The following is a 15,817-nucleotide window of genomic DNA, read 5'->3' as shown; positions in this document are numbered from 1 at the left end:
GCAATACTACTACTACTACTATTTAGCATTTCTATAGCGCTACAAGGCGTACGCAGCGCTGCACAAACATAGAAGAAAGACAGTCCCTGCTCAAAGAGCTTACAATCTAATAGACGAAAAATACCACTCTGTATTTCTTATTCCGGAAATGGCGACCACCATTATGGCATAATGTAAGCCACATTGAGCCTGCAAAAAGGTGGGAAAATGTGGGATACAAATGCAATAAATAAATAAATAAATAAATATACTACTCATTAGAGATGTACATTTATGAGTGTGCATTTGGCTTGTTTGGGTGCATACAAATTTAAAGTGCATGCAAATAGTTTGTATGAGCACATACCTATGAATTGATGTGTATTAAAAATTTAACATACGAGGGGCATAATCGAACGGGGCGCCCAAGTTTTCCTGAGGACGTCCTCGCAGGATGTCACCGCGAAGGGGCGGGAAACCTGTATTATCGAAACAAGATGGGCGGCCATATTTTGTTCAATATATGGTCGGGGACGCCCAAATCTCACATTTAGTTCAACCTTAGCGATGATCGCCCTTAGAGATGATCGTCTCCGATTTTCGGCAATCAATGGAAAGACGCCCATCTCAGAAACGACCAAATCCAAGCCATTTGGTCGTGGAAGGAGCCAGCACTCGTGGTGCACTGGTCCCCCTGACATGCCAGGACAACCAAACGGGGCACCCTAGGGGGCACTGCAGTGGACTTTAGAAAAAGCCCCAGGTGCATAGCTCCCTTACCTTGTGTGCTGAGTCTCCCAAACTCCCCCCAAAACCCACTCCCCCACAACTGTACACACTACCATAGCCCTTAGGGATGAAGGGGGGCACCTACATGTGGCTACAGGGGTTTCTGGTTGGGTGTTTGGAGGGCTCACATTTACAAGTATAACAGGTGAGGAGGGGATGGGCCTGGGTCTGCCTGCCTGAAGTGCACTGCAGTACCCACTAAAACTGCTCCAGGGACCTGCATACTGCTGTCTTGGAGCTGGGTATATTTGAGGCTGGCATAGAGGTTGGAAAAAATATTAAAAAAATTTTTTTTTAGGGTGGGAGGGGGTTAGTGACCACTGGGGGAGTAAAGGGAGGTCATCCCTGATTCCCTCCGGTGATCATCTGGTCATTTAGGGCACATTTTTGTGGCTTGGTTGTTAAAAAAAAAAAGGACCAAGTAAAGTCGGCCAAGTGTTCATCAGGAACGCCCTTCTTTTTTCCACTATCGGTTGAGGACGCCCATGTGTTAGGCACGCCCCAGTCCCGCCTTCGCTATGCTTCCAACATGCCCCCGTGAGCTTTGGTCATCTCCGTGACGGAAAGCAGTTGAGGACGCCCAAAATTGGCTTTTGATTATGCCTCTTTGGGCGACCCTGGAGAAGGACACCCATCTCACGATTTGTGTCAAAAGATGGGCGTTCTTCTCTTTCGAAAATAAGCCTGAATGTGTGTCCAAAAAACATACACATGAAACCAACTGCGTGCACATACAACCCCCCCCCCCCCAAAAAAAAAAAAAAATTGGGGAAAATTCATTTAAAAGAGCACAACCTGAACTTTCTAAGGCCATACACATCTCTCCTGTTCACCTCAGCAGTTTACATTTACACTCACATCATAAATACAACAAATGTAGACATACTTTAAAAACTTAAACCCCACCCACCTATCCTCTAAAACTCTCAAACATTCAGCAATCTGCCCCAACACGCAACTGCGTTATTGTATCTTCTCTACATGCCAGGTAACTCAGTCTCTTTTTCTTTGAATGAAAAAAAAAAATCCTAAATTTTAGATAGGAACAAAAAAAGCACACAAGGGCCTTTAAGACTGGGACAATGAAATAATTTATTCAAAATATGACCCGACATGGGCTACGTTTCAGCGTGAATCCGCCTGTGTCAGGGATCAGAAACATCCCAATTGTCCTGTTCTTTTCAAATAAATTGGTAAAACCTAACAATACAGCCAGTCTATCTGTAATCGCAGGAGATGTCAATGCAGTCTAGATACTCAGTGAATCTGAAAAAACGCTGTCGGTAGGAAAATACCGCCAAATGAATTTTTCTACCAACGGTGTTTTTTCTGATTCACTGAGTATCTAGACTCTGTTGACACCTCCTGCGATTACAGATAGACCGGCTGTGTTGTCAGGTTTTACCCATTTATTTGAAAAGAACAAGACAATTGGGACGTTTCTGACCCTTGACACAGGTGGATTCCTGCCGAAACATGGCCCGTGTCGAGTCATATTTTGAATACATTTTCTTTCCATTGTCTCAGTCTTGAAGGCCCTTGTGTGCTTTTTTTTGTTCTTGTTTGGTTTGTATACCTTGGATTCTCCAGCCTTCTGCTCCTGCTGTTCCAGCCTGCCTAATCCCGCTTGCTCCAGTCAGCCTGATTCAGCTTCCCCTGCTCGATCCAGTCAATCTGCACCAGCTTGCTCCAGCCCGCCGATCCAGCTCCCAGTCCTTCTACATCAGCTGCTCCACCCCACCAGCTTGTCCAACCTGCCTGCTCTCTCACTACCTACCTCCCTCCCTACCTATGGCCCCCTTTCACATTCTATTCCTCACCCTATCCCTCCCCAATCTCTTCCCCCTCCCTCCACTGTCTACCACACGAACTCACTACCCATCCCCACCCGTCCCGCCTACTACTGCAATACCTTACCTACCCCTATCCCCCACCACCTCACCATCCCTACTGTCCTCCTCCTCCTTCCTAGCTCTCAACCTCCAGCACCTCCTTCCTGCCATGAACCCTTCCCCATTCCTCCTCAGCGCATCCCGCCTTCGTCGCCCCTACCTCCCCACCCTTCTCCGCTCTCTCTTGCTCCTTCTCCTGCTATCCGCGGGAGACATCAATCCCAACCCAGGTCCACCACACATGTCCTCGTCCTATCTATGCAAACGTTCCCGCGATATCTCCAATCTCATCCCCATTCCCCTCCCCCCCCCTTCCTCCCTCCCCTTCTCGTGTGCCCTATGGAATGCCCACTCAATCTGCAACAAACTTACCTTCACCCATGATCTCTTCATCTCCCATTCCCTCCACCTGCTTGCCCTAAGTGAAACCTGGCTCACCCCGACGACTCTGCCTCAGTCGCAGCCCTTTGCCACGGAGGCTACCTTTTCTCCCATTCGCCCCGCACAGCCAACCGCGTTGGCGGCGTTGGCCTACTACTTTCGCCCTCCTGCAGTTTTCAACCCCTTCTCGTACCACAGTCTCACTGCTTCTCATCCTTTGAAGTCCATTCCATCCGTCTATTCTACCCGCTGCCACTCCGAGTTGCAGTCATCTACCGCCCCCCTGACAAGTCCCTCCCTTCCTTCCTTACTGACTTCGATGCCTGGCTCTCCGTTTTTCTTGAGCCCTCATTCCCATCCCTCATTCTTGGCGACTTCAACATACACACTGGTAACCCATCCAATTCATACACTTCTCAATTCCTCACCCTAACCTCCTCCTTCAACCTCCAACTGAGCTCCACCATCCCTACTCACGAATCTGGTCACTGTCTTGATCTCGTCCTCTCTTCTACCTGCTCGCCCTCTAATCTCTGCGTCTCTGCTCTGCCCATTTCTGACCATCACCTGATTACATTCACACTTCATCACCCTCCCCCTCAGTCCCGCCCAACACTAACCACTACCTCCAGGAATCTCCAGGCTGTTGACCCCCCCACCTTATCTGCTAGTATCTCTGATTGCCTCCCGTCCATCACGTCCTCCGAGTCCGTCGACAAGGCTGTTTCCAACTACAATGCCACTCTCTCCTCCGCCCTAGACACCCTTGCACCATCTGTTTCCCGTCCCACAAGGCGCACTACTCCCCAGCCCTGGCTTAACCCTTGCACCCGTTACCTTTGCTCCTGCTCCCGATCGGCTGAACGCCTATGGAGGAAATCTCGCACCCATATTGACTTCATTCACTACAAATTCATGCTATCCTCCTTCCAGTCCTCCCTATTCCTCGCCAAACAGGACTACTACACTCACTTGACTAATTCCCTCAGCTCTAACCCTCGTCGTCTCTTTGCCACCCTCAACTCCCTCCTCAAAGTGCCCTCCGCTCCCATCCCCCCCTCACTCTCTCCTCAATCACTGGCTGATTACTTCCGCGACAAGATCCAGAAGATCAACCTCGAATTCACCTCTAAACCTTCTCCTCCTCTTCATCCTATCACCCACTCAACCAATCACCCACTCAACCAATCACCCCATGCCTCCTTCTCCTCTTTTCCTGATATCACCGAAGAGGAAACCGCCCATCTTCTCTCCTCCTCGAAAAGCACCACCTGTTCCTCAGACCCCATTCCCACCAACTTACTTCTCACCATCTCTCCTACTATCACCTGTCAGGTTCTCAGGTTCAGAGCCCGCGGGGCTGGGCTCTGGAGCAAGCGTGAGCCCTTGGGCTGCTGACGAGGAGCGACAGCAGCAGGCAAAACCCACAGACCAACGCTGGGCAAGCACACCGACACCGGCAGGGACTGCAGGCACTGCCCAGCGAGCCGGAACACACGGACTGGAATCCCCCGGACTGCAGGACACCGGACTGGAATTCCCCGGACTGGAGCACACTGGACTGGTCCGAACAGCTTCAACTGCACTTAGCTACCAAGCCCCCCAGGAGTTGAGCTCCTGGGTTCGAGTAGCCGGCAGGACTTACCGGATACCGGATGACACAGGGACCAGGACAGGAAACAGAAGAGACAGCAGTGCTCCAAGGAACTGGACTAACCAGGGCACTCCTAGGCCTACACTAACAAAAGGACTTCCTAAGCCCTATACTAAACAGGAGCTCCTAAGCCCTGCTCAAGAAAGGGACTTCCTAAGCCCTAAACTAACAGAGCAGGGAACTAAACACAAAGCTAACACAGGTGCTACTAAGCACCAAGCTACAAGCAGAGCTCTACACTAATAAGCTAAACACAAAACTAACAAGCTACCTAAGCACTGCTCTAGCAAGCTAGATACAACTAACAAGGTGCTTCCTAAGCACTACTCTGGCAAGCAACCGGAAGAGCTCCTAGCACTAAAAGGGAAGACAGGGGAGCCACAAGGAAAAAGCAGGGAAGCTAACACATAAGCCAAAAGTGATTCTAAATCACCAAACACCAACAGCAAAGACTGCAATGCTCCCAATAGCACAAACCCAGAAGTACTTCCAACAGCAAACTCTGCAGTGTTCCTAACAACACCAAACCCTGAAGTACTTCTATCAGCAACAGAGCTTCCAAAGCCCTACACCCAGCAATGCTTCCAAAACCAAGAGGGAAAAGCAGGGGAACCATAAGGGAAAAGCAGGAAAGCTAAACACACAGACACCAGTGCACACTGCACTAACACTAACCTGGACCTTAGCAAAAGCAAGCAGGGAAACTAGACACAAAGTCAGAAGTGCACACTGCACCACCCTACCTAAAGCAAACACCACCGTTGCAAAGGCTCTGAAGGAAACAACACCACTTCCTTATCAAGGCCCTCCCTGATGATGTCACACTCCCTAGCCCCAGGCAACAGCACACTGACCCAGAGAGGCCCAACCCACACCAATGCAATACCGTGAAGCACTTGAAGCCAGTACACCCAAAGAGAGGTAGAGCTAACTCAGTCCACCCACACAGCTGTAGTAAAGAGAAACAATTAACCCCATGCTGCTGGAAGCTGCCAGCACAGAGAGACAGAGACAGCTCAGACAGGCCAGACAAAAGAAACAGAAGCCAGCTAAGAAGCTGACCCCCAGGAAAGAGGTAAGTTTGAGAGGGGTTCTGACCCCAATCATAACATCACCCCTCCCATCTGTCATATCCTCAACCTCTCTCTCTCCACTGCAACTGTCCCCGACACCTTCAAGCATGCTGTTGTCACACCTCTCCTCAAAAAACCTTCACTTGACCCTACCTGTCCCTCCAACTACCGCCCCATCTCCCTCCTACCCTTCCTCTCCAAAATACTTGAACGCGCCGTGCCGTTCACAGCCATTGCATTGATTTTCTCGCCTCTCATACCATCCTCGATCCGCTTCAATCTGGCTTTCGCCCACTTCACTCGACAGAAACGGCATTATCCAAAGTCTGCAATGACCTGTTCCTCACCAAATCCAAAGGTCATTACTCCATCCTCATTCTCCTCGACCTATCCGCTGCCTTTGTGTCAGGTTCTCAGGTTCAGAGCCCGCGGGGCCGGCTCTGGAGCAAACGTGAGCCCTTGGGCTGCTGACGAGGAGCGACAGCAGCAGGCAAAACCCACCACCCAACACTGGGTAAGCACACCGGCAGGGACTGCAGGCACTGCCCAGCGAACCGGAACACATGGACTGGAATCCCCCGGACTGGAGGACACAGGACTGGAACACACACCGGACCGGAACACACTGGACTGGAGCACACCAGACTGGAACACCCCTGGACTGGTCCCCCGGACTGGAGGACACAGGACCGGAACACGGGACTGGAGCACACTGGACTGGTCCAACAGCTTCACCTGTACTTAGCTACTAAGCCCCCCAAGAGTTGAGCTCCTGGGTTCGAGTAGCCGACAGGACTTACTGGATACCGGATGACATAGGGACCAGGACTGGAAACAGAAGTGCTCCTAACCCTAAACTAGCAGGAGTGTTCCTAACAGTAAACTGACAAAAGGACTTCCTAAGCCCTATACTAAAACAGGAGCTCCTAATCCCTGCTCAAGAAAGGGACTTCCTAAGCCCTAAACTAACAGAGCAGGGAACTAAACACAAAGCTAACACAGGTGCTACTAAGCACCAAGCTACAAGCAGAGCTTTACACTAATAAGCTAAACACAGAACTAACCAGCTACCTAAGCACTGCTCTAGCAAGCTAGATACAACTAACAAGGTGCTTCCTAAGCACTACTCTGGTAAGCAACCAGAAGAGCTCCTAGCACTAAAAGGGAAGACAGGGGAGCCACAAGGAAAAAGCAGTGAAGCTAACACATAAGCCAAAAGTGATTCTAAATCACCAAACACCAACAGCAAAGACTGCAATGCTCCCAATAGCACAATCCCAGAAGTACTTCTAACAGCAAACTCTGCAGTGTTCCTAACAACACCAAACCCTGAAGTACTTCTATCAACAACAGAGCTTCCAAAGCCCTACACACAGCAATGCTTCCAAACCAAGAGGGAAAAGCAGGGGGACCAAACACACAAACACCAGTGCACACTGCACTAACACTAACCTGGACCTTAGCAAAAGCAAGCAGGGAAACTAGACACAACGTCAGAAGTGCACACTGCACCACCCTACCTACAGCAAACACCACTGTTGCAAAGGCCCTGAAGGAAACAACACCACTTCCTTATCAAGGCCCTCCCTGATGATGTCACACTCCCTAGACCTAGGCAAAAGCACACTGACCAGAGAGGCCCAACCCACACCAATGCAAAACCGTGAAATACTTGAAGCCAGTACACCCAAAGAGAGTTAGAGCAACTCAGGCAACACACAGCTGTAGTAAAGTAAAACAATTAACCCCATGCTGCTGGAAGCTGCCAGCACAGAGAGACAGAGCCAGCTCAGAAAGGACAGAGAAAAGAAACAGAAGCCAGCTAAGAAGCTGACCCCCAGGAAAGAGGTAAGTTTGAGAGGGGTTCAGACCCCAATCATAACACTCTGACACTGTCAATCACAACTTACTTCTGGACACACTGTCCTCTTTTGGGTTCCAGGGCTCTGTCCTCTCCTGGTTCTCCTCTTATCTCTCCCATCGTACCTTCAGAGTACACTCTCATGGTTCTTTCTCCACCCCTATCCCGCTCTCTGTTGGAGTCCCTCAGGGTTCTGTCCTTGGACCCCTTCTTTTCTCTATCTACACCTCTTCCCTGGGCTCCCTGATCTCATCTCATGGCTTCCAGTATCACCTTTATGCTGATGACACCCAGCTTTATCTCTCCACACCTGACATCACTGTGGAAACCCAGGCCAAAGTATCGGCCTGCTTATCCGACATTGCTGCCTGGATGTCCAACCGCCACCTGAAACTGAACATGGCCAAGACCGAACTTCTTGTCTTCCCACCCAAACCCACTTCTCCTCTACCTCCACTCTCTATTTCGGTTGACAACACCCTCATTGTCCCCGTCTCTTCTGCCCGCAACCTCGGTGTCATCTTCGACTCCTCCCTCTCCTTCTCTGCGCACATCCAGCAGATAGCCAAGACCTGTCGCTTCTTCCTCTATAACATTAGCAAAATCTGCCCTTTCCTCTCTGAGCACACCACCTGAACTCTCATCCACTCCCTCGTTACCTCTCGCCTTGACTACTGCAACCTGCTCCTCACTGGTCTCCCACTTAGCCACCTATCCCCCCCTTCAGTCCGTTCAGAACTCTGCCACACACGTCTTATCTTCCGCCTGTACCGATACACTCATACCACCCCTCTCCTCAAGTCACTTCATTGGCTTCCGATCAGGTACCGCATTCAATTCAAGCTTCTGCTACTAACCTACAAATGTACTCGATCTGCAGCCCCTCCTTACCTCTCAACCCTCATCTCCCCTTACGTTCCTACCCGTACCCTCCGTTCTCAAGACAAATCCCTCCTTTCAGTACCCTTCTCCACCACCGCCAACTCCAGACTCCGCCCTTTTTGCCTCGCCTCACCCCACGCGTGGAACAAACTCCCCGAGCCCATACGCCAGGCCCCCTTCCCTGCCCATCTTCAAATCTCTGCTTAAAGCCCACCTCTTCAATGTCACCTTCGGCACCTAACCTCTACACCTCTGCCCAGGAAACCTAGACTGCCCAACTTGACATTTCGTTACTTAGATTGTAAGCTCCTTTGAGCAGGGACCGTCCTTCTTTGTTTATTTTGTACAGCGCTGCGTAACCCTAGTAGCGCTCTAGAAATGTTAAGTAGTAGTAGTAGTAGTAGGATTCCTCTTTTGTTTTCTGTATGTCCCAAATTTTAGATGGTCACCTTCTGCCTGTCTACTACGTCAGTGTTACCCAAGCCAAGTCCTGGTGTATCCCTCACCAGTCAGGTTTTCAGGATATCCACAATGAATATGCATGAACTTGATTTGCATACACTGCCTCCATTATATTACAAAGGACTTTACTTAAATTAAGTTCCCGGATCCGAAAGCACGGGGTATAAATGTTACAATACTATTATATCTCTTTCATGTATATTCATTGTGGATATCCTGAAAAACTGACTGGCGAGGGGTACTCCAAGGCCAGACTTGGGAAATACTGTACTAGGTTACCCCATTCTCTCTCATTTAATAGAACAGATGACTGAATACGTTCTAAATTGGTAGAAATATACTTTTAAATGTTTCATACCCTTGAGTTTGATAATTACTCCAATACAAAATCTTGATGCTTATATTACTCCCCCAATGTTGTAATGTCCCCTTATGTTGGAGAAATTATGGGTCTACAGGGGACTCTGACCATTATATAATGGTCCTGCCCGGGAATCCAAAGGTTTTTTTTGAATGAACATGCAAACTGCCATTATAGCTTGACAAGTGTTAATGTATCATCAGATTTGCTATTGTGTACCTTAGATACAGATTCGCAGACCCCCACCCCCCCCTGCAAAGAATATAACTCATTTGATCCAGTGTTCGTTGTTGGTGGTGTGATGCTCCATTGACAAATATCAGAAAAGAATTTTCCATCACCCAGTTGGAATGGCTCAACAAATCTCGGGGCATTTTTGTTATGAAAAAGTTAACTACTGAACTATGAGTACAATATTAAACTGGTGGCAGTCAGCTATTTTTTTGCCGCTGGCAGAAATATGCCCAGCTATTGAATGTTGTGTCATGTCCGGGTACAGGCGTTGAATATCTAGGTACATGCAGACGGCCAGCACTGATCTGGTTAAGTGTCAAAATTCAGCCCTTAACAGGATAACAAAGATAGAACTGCTATTTATGCGATCCTATTTGTCCGGTTAATTTATCCCATTAAGAGCCGAATATCAGAACTTAACCAGAAAAGTGTTGATTCCACCCCTAGACTAGCCACAAGATAGCTGGTTTCTGCCTGTCCAGTTAGAGGGGATATTCTTCAGCACTACCTGGGTAAGCGTCGCTGAACATCCATGGATAGCCATCTCAACACCATTTAACTGCTTAGGAGCCTAGCTTCATCGGTTAAATGTGTTTGAATATGAGGACCTCTATGTCAAAAATATCTTCTTTTCTGAAGGAGCCCTGACTTGGATTGCATTGCTGTTGGAAATCAGATCCCAAAATAATTATACAATTTTCTTTTTGCGATTCTTCTAATGCCATTTTTTGGTAATTGGTGGAATATAAGTTTTATTTTTATTGTACTTAGCCTCATCACACTACATGAAGGCTTAATCTTCTTGCTTGCTATGGGGTGTTTCCTCCTTCCTTTCATTTTCCATCTTGGGATCCATCAGACTGGGCAAACGTTTGGAGAACTGGGGGGGGGGGGGGAAGAGGGGGGTATGGCTGGTTTGGGGTGCTTTGTTAAATGTAGAGGGTTGTTTTGTTTGTAAGTGTGGCAGAGAATAGTTATTTCTCCTAATTTTAAACTACTTGAAGCATAAAAAAATGGAAATATTTGCAATTAAACTAGAAAACTAGGCTTTTTTATGGATGTGGAAAGTTTCTGAAATGTTTTTGCCATGGAATTTAATAGGAAACTTTAGACAAATGCAAAAAACGGCAACATTTGTTCTTTTTGTTGACTTTTAGGCTCATTTGCGAAAGAGAAAAGCTTTTAAAAAGTGGCATAAATGACCTACGCCCCTTTGCTGGAGAGTGTACAATTACAGGAACTTCATTACAAGTTTCTTATGACAATGTATATCCATCCATCTCGAGCCCAGAATATGGGCTGTTCAAAAGATGGATCTTGTGTAGCTTGGTGAGAAGGCTGCTTCTTATAAACATTGTATTTGGGAATGCCTCTTGGTTCACCAATATTGGGGGGATGTATGGGCACTCCTGGCTCACATGCATCACAGCCAGTGGACTATCAGCCCTGTGGCCAGCCTGTTGGATGATGTAACTGCTATCAGAGAGAGTTCTTGTCTGATTAGCCTATCTCTCTGAAAGGCCTTCCTAAACACCAAACGCTGTATTCTACTTCAATGGATTAAGACTGACCCACCAACTCTTACTCAGTGGAGATCTCATATGCATGAGCTATTGTATATGGAATGTCTTTCTGTGGAGTCAAGGGGATATCCATCTAAACGTCAATTCTTGAAGCTATGGACACGTTTTTTGACACTGTGACGGCAAGAGTTCACTCTGTGTTGATAGATGATTTAGAAGTTTAGTTGTTAGTGACCCTTGAAGAATTATTTATTAACAAGGATGCATGGGGAATGTCAGGGGCATTGTGCCATTGTATTCTGCTTCTTGTTACATGATTTTTGGTTCCTTTGAAATTTGAATAACAAAATTTTCACATAAAAAGTCGCATAAAGCCGAATTTGGACGTTTTTCTTGTCAAAACATTCAAATCACTATTTTTGAAACTTATTTTGCAGATGTTTTTCTATGCAGTTCATCTGCAGTGTGTCCAAATCACAAGGGTTGTGTCATGAGCGGAATTAGGGTGTTCAAACACTTGGATGTTTTTCTGCCATAGTGGAACAAAATTAAAATGTCCAAGATTGAAACGAAGACGTTTTGTGGTAGACCTATTTTAGTAACGACTAAGAGAAACCAACAGGAGACAGTTTACTGCAGAAGTAGAACAGACAACCAAGCAGCAGCAGCAATCCAAGGAAGGATAAACACAGCAACAATTTATCCAAATGTCAACTTTAATGGAAACAGGACCCAACCTGGCCAAGTTTCAGAAAAACCTTTGTCAGGGGTCACACAGTTTTCCACAATACATTCACAGATTCAATGAATGCACTGCAATACCTGCGTTTAAAAGAAAAATGAGGTCCAATGTCAAATGTAAAAGAATGCAGCCAACAGAATCTGAATAGAAAAAGCTCTGGTCAATTCCAAAAGTCCATTAAAGTTGACATTTGGATAAACTCTTGCTGTGTTTGTCGTTCCTTGGATCGCTGCTGCTGTTTGGTTATCTGGCCTTAATAATGACTAAGCCACAAAAAAGTGCCCTAAATGACCAGATAACTATTGGGGGAATAAAGGAATGACCACCTTTAGTCTCCCAGTGGTCAATGACCCCTCCCACCCCCCCAAAAATGTAAAAGAAACAGCACACACCAGCCTCTATGACAGTTCAGATGTTATGGCTAGTCCTATTACAGCAGCAAGCAGTTCCCTGGAGTAGTGTAGTATTTGGTCCAATGAACTGTAGAGAAGGGGACCCAGGCTCATATCCCACTGTAACTGTTACACTTGTGGTGGAAGATGTCAGCCCCCCCCCCCCAAAAAAAAAAAATCTATTATACCCACATATAGGCGACACCTGTAGATATAAGGGCTATTATAGTGGTGTACAGCTGGGTACAGTAGGTTTTTGGTGGGTTTTGGAGGGTGACCCATACAATATCAGGGGGTAATGGTGAGATGTGAACCTGGGAGATTTTATGTGAAGTCCACTGCAGTGTGTCCCCTAGGGTGCCCCACTGTTCTCCTGGGTTGTCTGTGTGGTCAGTCTACTAAGAATGCTGGCTCCTCCTACATCCCAATGGCTTCACTCTGTGTGTTTTTCAGTTGGATTTTTTCCCCCCAAAATAGACCAAAAAGATAAAAGCACAGAGGACAAAAACATCTAGCAAGTGGCCATTTTTGGAAAAAAAGAAAAAAAAAGATATTGCTGACTGGAAAATCGCTATATCTGCCACTTGGATTCTGGACATTTTGAGCAAAACATCCAGAGTTGGATTTAGATGGCATATTGAAAATGCTCCTCCATGCCACCTTTCCTTCTTTTTGAAACGTTCTTTTAATCAAATGGAAAAATGTTACAGAGCTGCAAAAATTCACTGTTTTTGGCTATTTCCTTCGAAAGTCTCCCATTCAAGACTACGGCGAACAATTCTACAAATAAGGAGATTAGCAGATCCCTTATGTAATGACATTTCACTTTTTGCACATTCTTAGTTACATGAAGATTGCAGAGATGTGTTCAAAAAAGGGTCCAGTTCCTGTTACTCCTATGGGTATCTCCATAATTAGCACGCGCTAAAAACACTAGAGCACCTACAGTGAGGCTTAGTAAACTGGGCCCCTTGATTGTTATGAGTTTTTATCCCATAATTCACAAAAATGTTCCATACAATTCACATTACAGGTATGACAATGTAGTATATCAGTCTGCCAGGACATAAGTCACTTGCAATTTGGTAGTTCATTTTTGATATGGGTAGGTCTTCTAACCAATCAGAAACCAGGGATTGGGTGCCATCAATGCTCTACAACAATCATCTTTGCCAATAATATTATTGATTACTTTTAGTTTTAGTGAGAAACACTTCTTGGTATCCCTTCCTAGACTTTTCTTATTCTTGCCAGTTTCCATCGGACATTATTGCAATTTTCTCACCTCCCTGTTATTAACAGACATTTTTGACTCCACATTTTACTGACCTGTGTGAGGAAACTGTGAACCAAGGTCCTGGTCAAATGAGTAGCCTACGGCAGAATGCTGGGGTGAAGTGTACGAAGACAGTCCATTAACTCTAGCATCTGGTTCAGGCTATGAAATATAATACAAATTTGACATCAAAATATTGACAGCAGTAACACTATGAGCATTAAACCACAGTGCTGGCCCATTTACAGATGAACAGTATCAATACAAAACAGAAAAAGCATTACCTTTCAAGCCTAATTCCCACTCAATTTGATGGGCACTCTTGAAATTTTCTGAAGCACATTCTAGGACACTGCAATTCCTTTTTAATATCTTCAACAGTCAACATTAAAAAAAAACCCCAGGAACAATAACCTATATGCAACACCTGTTAACCTATTCAGAAAGAAGACTGACACAAATTTAGGTGCCATTTGTAAAGAGAGAACATTTAAGAAATGTCCAATATCTAGGTAGCAAAGGGGAATAAAAGGAGGGAGGGTGCATAGACGGTGAGAAACTGGATCACTTAAGACATCTTTGGTAGATAGAAGAAGTAGCCAGTCTTCCTAATATTTTAGAGGATTGGGACACGGTGTCTGAGAAAGTGCAATTGATCCTCTGCTGCATGGTTTGGTTAAAGCTTGTAAATTGGTACCACTACTAATGGAGACGGTAATTCCCTTGTACAAGGGATATTTTCTATATGCTAACAAATAGGCATTCATTATATATTTGTTCAAAAAAAGACAAACTTGGTTGTGGATTTATTTATTGCATTTGTATCCCACATTTTCCCACCTATTTGCAGGCTCAATGTGGCTTACATAGTACCATGATGGCGATCGCCAATTCCGGTAAGAGAAATACAGAGTGATCTTGCGTTAAATTTCATCAGTGACAGAGTAAATTAGGTATTCAAGGAGAAAGAGTTTTGTCCAGTTCTGGTATGAGTTTCAATTGTGTTGCAGGGTTCAGGTGTTTAGGTTGGATCATTCTGGTAAATGTGACACAAAAAGCGCACTTTTGTTCTTGATCTGTTCCTGCTATCCTTGAGTCATAGACCGTAGAAGTCTGCCTGGCACTGGTCCTACTTCCCAATCACTGGAGTTGCTGTTAAAGCGCACTCCTGCCCATCCTTAATCAGGACACAGACCGTAAAAGTCTGCCCTGTCTTGCCATATTTGGGACACAGACTGTAGACGTCCGCTCAGTACCTGCCCCACTTCCCCAGTACTGGAATTGCTGTCTAAACACCAATACATTTTTGTTTTGATTTCATCCTTTTTCCATTTAAGAAGTTCAAGGGTTTACTTAAAACATATTTATTCACTCAGGCTTTTGGTGATCAGGCATTACATTAATCATATAGTTGAATGATTGGGATGCAGACCACGGTTTTGTCTGTCTTGTGTGTTTATCTTATTTTTTAATTGGCATCTCTTTTCATGTATTTTGAATTTATTATTCTGTACACTGGTTTGACCTGCTTGTCAGAGTAGGCGGTCCATCAAATACTCAATAAACAGGTTGTTAAATGGATGTAGGCTTTTTTAGATTCTGATTTCTTGTAAATTGGTTCTTTGCTATTCTCTTTCTTCCCCATTGATGTGGACTATGCATGTTTCTTGTGTTCATTGTAATTTACAATTGAATTCAATAAAAAATACATAATACATTTAAAAATCCAACAACAACAAACCCTCCAAAATATTTATTTGAAAATCATAAGAAGGGGGGGGGGGGGGGGGGGGGTTGAAAAAAAAGTGCTGCTCTTACAGGAAACGACCAAACCCCAGGGTGCTAACAACAGAAAAGCACACAGAAGCCATAGGGTGGCAATTTTTAAGCTCATCAACCTGTGTCTAATTTGCTGTTTTTAGAAAAGTTTATGGAGAAGATCATATATTGTTATTTCTTAGAGCATCTTGAGGAGGTTTGAGTTCATCCTTTTCAGCTGGGATTCAATCAAGGGCATGGGGTGAAAATGGTGTTATTTTTGCTATGTAAAAACAAGGTTCAATTAGCTGCTGACTGGGGTTTGGACTCTTTGCTACTGGTTTTACAGCATTTGACGTGCTGAACCGCAACCTGCTTACTGTATTGGTTGAATGGGAAAGGTGAGAGGTACTGGTTTGGGAATGAACTAGATTAGATTTAGCTTATTTTGGGAGATAGAACACAATCAGTGGTCTAGCAGGTTGTATATTCAAACTCTTATTTTATGCCATGTGGTCTCTCACAAGGAAGTGTGCTTTCATCATTAATATGCAATAC

The 15,817-nt window shown here is 45.6% G+C and overlaps 1 protein-coding gene across 7 annotated transcripts in view; it reads right to left on the bottom strand.

Annotated features, from left to right (window-relative positions):
* LOC115465822 (utrophin-like) overlaps positions 1–15,817 on the bottom strand; it is a 1,296,369-nt gene that overhangs the window by 38,682 nt on the left and 1,241,870 nt on the right. For all 7 annotated transcript variants that reach the window (XM_030196568.1, XM_030196575.1, XM_030196573.1 and 4 more), the window contains one exon: positions 13,555–13,663. In XM_030196568.1, the coding sequence (XP_030052428.1) occupies positions 13,555–13,663 (109 nt within the window). The remainder of the gene's footprint in view (positions 1–13,554; positions 13,664–15,817) is intronic.

Source organism: Microcaecilia unicolor, chromosome 3, assembly GCF_901765095.1.
Source record: "Microcaecilia unicolor chromosome 3, aMicUni1.1, whole genome shotgun sequence".
In the NCBI taxonomy this organism is placed as follows: Eukaryota; Metazoa; Chordata; class Amphibia; order Gymnophiona; family Siphonopidae; genus Microcaecilia; species Microcaecilia unicolor.
Note: the sequence above shows the minus strand (reverse complement) of the source record. Positions and strands in the feature narration are given on the sequence as shown.